Below are 4,836 nucleotides of genomic sequence, written 5' to 3'. Positions count from 1 at the left end.
ACAACAACAGCAACAACAACAAAAAAAAACTCTTCTTCAAAAAAACACAATTCTGGGTGGCGCCTGTGGTTCAGTGAGTAGGGCGCCGGCCCCATATACCAAGGGTTGTGGGTTCAAACCCAGCCCTGGCCAAACTGCAACAAAAAATAGCCAAGCGTTGTGGCAGGCGCCTGTAGTCCCAGCTACTTGGGAGGCTGAGGCAAGAGAATCACCTAAGCCCAGGAGTTGGAGGTTGCTGTGATCTGTGATGCCATAGCACTCTACCGAGGGTGATAAAGTGAGACTCTCTCTCTACAAAAAAAAAAAAAAGAAAAAGAAAAGAAACACAATTCTATCATCATATCCCTAAAAACATAAGCAGAAATTTCTTAATATTATTAACCATTCCGTGCACCTATTATTAACATGTGTTTTTACAGTTAGTTTGAATCAGGAAAAAAAAGATTCACACATTGCAATTAGTCACTAAGTCTCAGTACTATCTATTAATCTCTCGGCACCCCCTCTTTCTCTCCTTTTAATCTTTCTTTTCTTTTTTTTTTTTTTTGTGTGTGGTTTTTGGCTGGGGCTAGGTTTGAACTTGCCACCTCCGGCATATGGGACCGGCTCCCTACTCCTTGAGCCACAGGCGCCACCCACTCCTTTTAATCTTTTTAACGTATTTGTTGAAGGGAACGAGTAGTTAGTCCTGTAGAGGTTCCCATGGTCTGACTTAATGCCATCTCCTTGTTTTTTTCTGGTTTACCCAATCGGATGTGATCTCTTCCTTCTAGAAACTCTGCTCCCCACAGTAATTTCTGGCCCTTTAATGGCACTGATTTTACCTAACTTGTGTTTTTTGTTTTTTTTTTTTTTTTACTTTCTATATATTTATTTTAAAGGGTATATTTAGGACAAATGGTTTTGAAAATGTATAAAAATAATTCATTAATCCAATTTCTATATTGACATGGTCCCTTAAAAGATTTTTATTATATCATCATTAAAAATGTATTGCAACAGCTTCTATAATACTCTCAAAAGCCTGGAATTTTAAGATTTTCTAATAGAAAATTTTAGTATTTACCTACAGAAAAATAATGAAACTAGGAATGATAGCAAGGCTACATTATGTCTCAGCTATCCTGTGCCACATATCATAAGAACAATCTTCACACTGAACTATAATAATTACAAGTGCTGGTATATTTGTTTAAGAACAACGCACAAAAATATTTCATAGAAAAAAATCTCATCGTAAAAACTTACAAAGTTAAATGCTTCAAATAAAAATATCTGAGGGTTGATTTCACAATATCAAGTTTTCATATGTACTTTGTAAACATATACTCATCATAGACTATCAACTATCAGTTATCACTAAAAGAAGTTTGTAAAAAAAAATTTGGTGCAAAAAATATATACCAAGAGAAGTTGTTATCAACTGACTTAAGACAATTTTGATATAAAAATCACAACTGAACCCCATAATATAAAGTGATCCTATAAAGACGTTAAATTAAAAATAAAAACTCTACAGGAGTGATCAAATTTTCCTTTTATTACTATTCTCTAGTAAATGCTTTCTTTTGTTTAGCTTTTACAATGTCATCAGGAGATGCTGATTTGAAGTCAAATGGTGTTATTGCTACAAGAGGACTTATTTCTTTGTCCTTTATGTCTTGAACTTGTCTGCTATAAAGAAAAGTCTTATAGCGGTCAGAGGTGCGTCGCTTGCAGCTTTTCAGTGGGTAACGAAGACACAAAGTTGAAGCAAAAGCTGAAGGTCTAGCAGCAAGGGCCTTGGTCCAAGAGAGAGAAAAAGGTGGTTTCCTAGTTGAAGGGCCTTTATTGTTTTTCTTATTATACTTAGGAAAATTGGAATTTTTACCTAACTTTGAACTTGGAACTTTAGTTTCTGATGGTGGAGCAACTGACTTGTCTACTATAGGCTTTGGAGCAAAATCTGCGGTTTTTATAAGGACACTAAGATCAATATTCAAATCTATTCCTGGAGACCTCATTTCAGATAAACTGAGCTCAAAGGGATCTTTCATAATCGGAGAGTTGTCTACAGCAATTGTTTCTGCAATCAAATCAGAAAGCGACAAATTCTCAAGGTCTCTTGTGGGAGAAGCTTTATGAAATGCCAAAGATGACAGAGATCCTGTTAATTCTGATATTCCAGTTGAAGACTGAGAACAATTTGCCAGTTCTGACAGGGGACAAGATCCCAAACTTAAATCTATAAAACTGGCAGATGACTGGTTACAAAGATCAGATAAAGTAAAGCATTGGCTTAGATTATTTTCTTTGTGTTCCTGAAACAGTTCATTTAGGGATGGATTTTCACGATGAAAAAACTGCAAGTTGTCATTATTTAAAATGTAATTCTTGGCATTTTGTTCACCTAAAGAAACACTTCCAATTTCAGTCTTTTTACTAGCATTTAAAGTATCAAGAGTTGTATTTTCCAATGAGCTAGTTAAGTGCAAAGAATTATTTGAACTTCCTAAGCTGTTTTGTATTGGAATGCTTTGGAAATCAGGTAGTGAATTATTTTGAACAAATAAAGAATTATTCGGTGTTGTGCTCTTTATCATTAAGAACTTTAAATCTGGTATTTCTTTTAATCCAGAATCATCTTTGGAAACACATTCAGATGCATGAGGTCTTAACAAATCAGCACCTAGGTCCTTTGAAATTAGAGTCCCCAGACTATCTGTGGATGATAATATGACTGATTGCTGACTTTTACAAGAATCTCTTGGTATATCATGAATTAAGTCAGCTAGTGAAAAGTCTTTTGTTAACTTACATAATTCTAGTTTCTTTTCACTTTTAGGTCTGTCAAGTTTCTTTCTTCTATGATGTGAATAGTGACTGGGAACTGAAGAATTACGACATAATCCATATTTTGCTACTGAGCTAGAAAAATCAAAGGGTTTCCTATTGCAATTCAAATGATTTGCTGTTTGAGGATAAGAACTTTGAACATTACTGGCTGAAATGTCAGAGGAAGAAAATAAGACTCCTTTTTCTATTCTTCCTGTAGATACTATTTCCTCACTCTTGTCCTTCAAATTCTGCACATTATCTTGTTCCAGAACCACGGACAAAGCCTCCTGCACGTCAAACTTGTTCTTCAGAACTGCTTCAATGAGTATTTCATCTGGCACAGCATCACCAAGTACTTCTCTCATGTGATCAAGGCATGAATAAAGTCGAACTTGATCAATTCCAGTCAGTGGATGGTTTGAAAGAGAATTGGATGACTCTTTTAGATCTTCATAATCGTATTCTTCCACAGGTTCAACAGAAGGTTTGTCACCTTGTGAGTAAATAAACTGAGCAGCTGTTGATGGAGAAATACAATAATCATCCTCTTCAGACTGGCCATAGAGATCATCATCTTCAAAATCTTCATCGTAGTTATAGCCACGGACATTCCGATGCCGGGCCATGGCGGCAGAGAAGGCGTTTGCCTCAATCCCTTCCAAAACACCCCGTTTAGATACAGATAAGGTGCCAACTGTTGTCTGAACACCACGTAGGCGCCATCTTGGCTTCCGGCAGGTCTCTACTCTGAGCGCCTGTGCACGTGTGACGACTTATCTACGCACCGCGTGATGACTTATCCACGCACTGCGCGTCACAACCTCTCAGGGTCACCTGACTTGGTTTTTAAATTATGAGTGTTCACTTGCTCTCCTGACAGGAATATAGCACCCTTTTCATCTCCATGTCAGCTTCCACCCCCATCCCCAAACCTAAGACTTGTTTTTTACACATTAGAGATTCCATGTAAGTTTTTCAGACTTATGGATTAAGTCAAGGCTATGCTGCAGTCAGGGAGGTAGTTGAGGCATGAAAAGGCTTGTTGTTTGAACAGAAAACTGTGCCTAGGAAGGAAGGGCGATAAGGGTTAGGAATCTAGGCCCTGGAGTCAGATATACTCATGTTTTAGGTAAAATTGCATGATTTGCTGATTGAGTGAATTTGGGAAAGTAATTCTACTTCTCCATATTAGTCACCGTTCTTAGTTAAAAACTACAGAAACTGACCTTAATTGATTTAAGCAGAGAACAGATTTATTAAAGGAATTTGGAGAATAATTGGGAGGGATGGAGAACAAGGCTCAAGGCAAAGAATATAAAAATAATATCGAAAAGCACACCACTGGTCTGGTGAGGAAATCACTGCCATGACTACCAACAACTCCAAGCACTACAGACTACAATTTGCATCATTGGGGTTCCTGGTGATTCCTACCTTCAGGCTGTTAATATCTGGAAAGTGTTTAAACACTGAATTTGACAAGGAGTAAAGGGCATGTGAAACCCTCTGATTGTCTCTGTCTCTTGATGTCCTTACAATTCCACCTCATTGTGATCAAATGAGTCAGAATATGGTTGATTTCAGAAGGGAGAATTGGCAGGTTGTAGAATGAAAGCCCAAGCTTCTTTATAGTTTTATGTGAGATTCTAAGTCAGGATTCTCCAGCTAAACCACTTAGCCACAGAAATTGAGATAATAAATGTTTTATTGTTTCAAGCCACTAACTTTTGGGGAGGAATGTGTTACACAGCAACAGATAACTAATGCAGGATATATAAGTGCTATAAAAAAAGGAAGTACATGGTGGCACCAGTGGCTCAAGGAGTAGGGTACTGGCCCCATGTACCGGAGGTGGTGGGTTCAAACCCAGCCCCAGCCAAAAACTGCAAAAAAAAAAAAAAAAAGGAAGTACAGGTTGCTATGAAAATATATAGCACGGGATCTTAACCTTGTTTGGAGATTCAAGTAAGTTCCTACTGAGAAGTAGGTTGAGACCTGAACAAAGAAGCAGGCAATTAG

The 4,836-nt window shown here is 37.4% G+C and overlaps 1 protein-coding gene across 1 annotated transcript; it reads right to left on the bottom strand.

Annotated features, from left to right (window-relative positions):
• Window positions 1-1,544: 1,544 nt before the first annotated feature.
• LOC128577584 (uncharacterized) lies at window positions 1,545-3,555 on the bottom strand. The gene has a single exon (XM_053579841.1). The coding sequence runs from the start codon at window positions 3,441-3,443 to the stop codon at window positions 1,545-1,547; it is 1,899 nt and encodes a 632-aa protein (XP_053435816.1). The 5' UTR covers window positions 3,444-3,555.
• Between the last annotated feature and the right edge of the window lie 1,281 nt (window positions 3,556-4,836).

The sequence above is a fragment of the Nycticebus coucang genome, chromosome X, assembly GCF_027406575.1.
Source record: "Nycticebus coucang isolate mNycCou1 chromosome X, mNycCou1.pri, whole genome shotgun sequence".
In the NCBI taxonomy this organism is placed as follows: Eukaryota; Metazoa; Chordata; class Mammalia; order Primates; family Lorisidae; genus Nycticebus; species Nycticebus coucang.
Note: the sequence above shows the minus strand (reverse complement) of the source record. Positions and strands in the feature narration are given on the sequence as shown.

Bases quoted from the DNA above. Each gene is read 5' to 3' on its own strand.
- LOC128577584 (XM_053579841.1), bottom strand. From the start codon at position 3,443: ATGGCCCGGCATCGGAATGTCCGTGGCTATAACTACGATGAAGATTTT.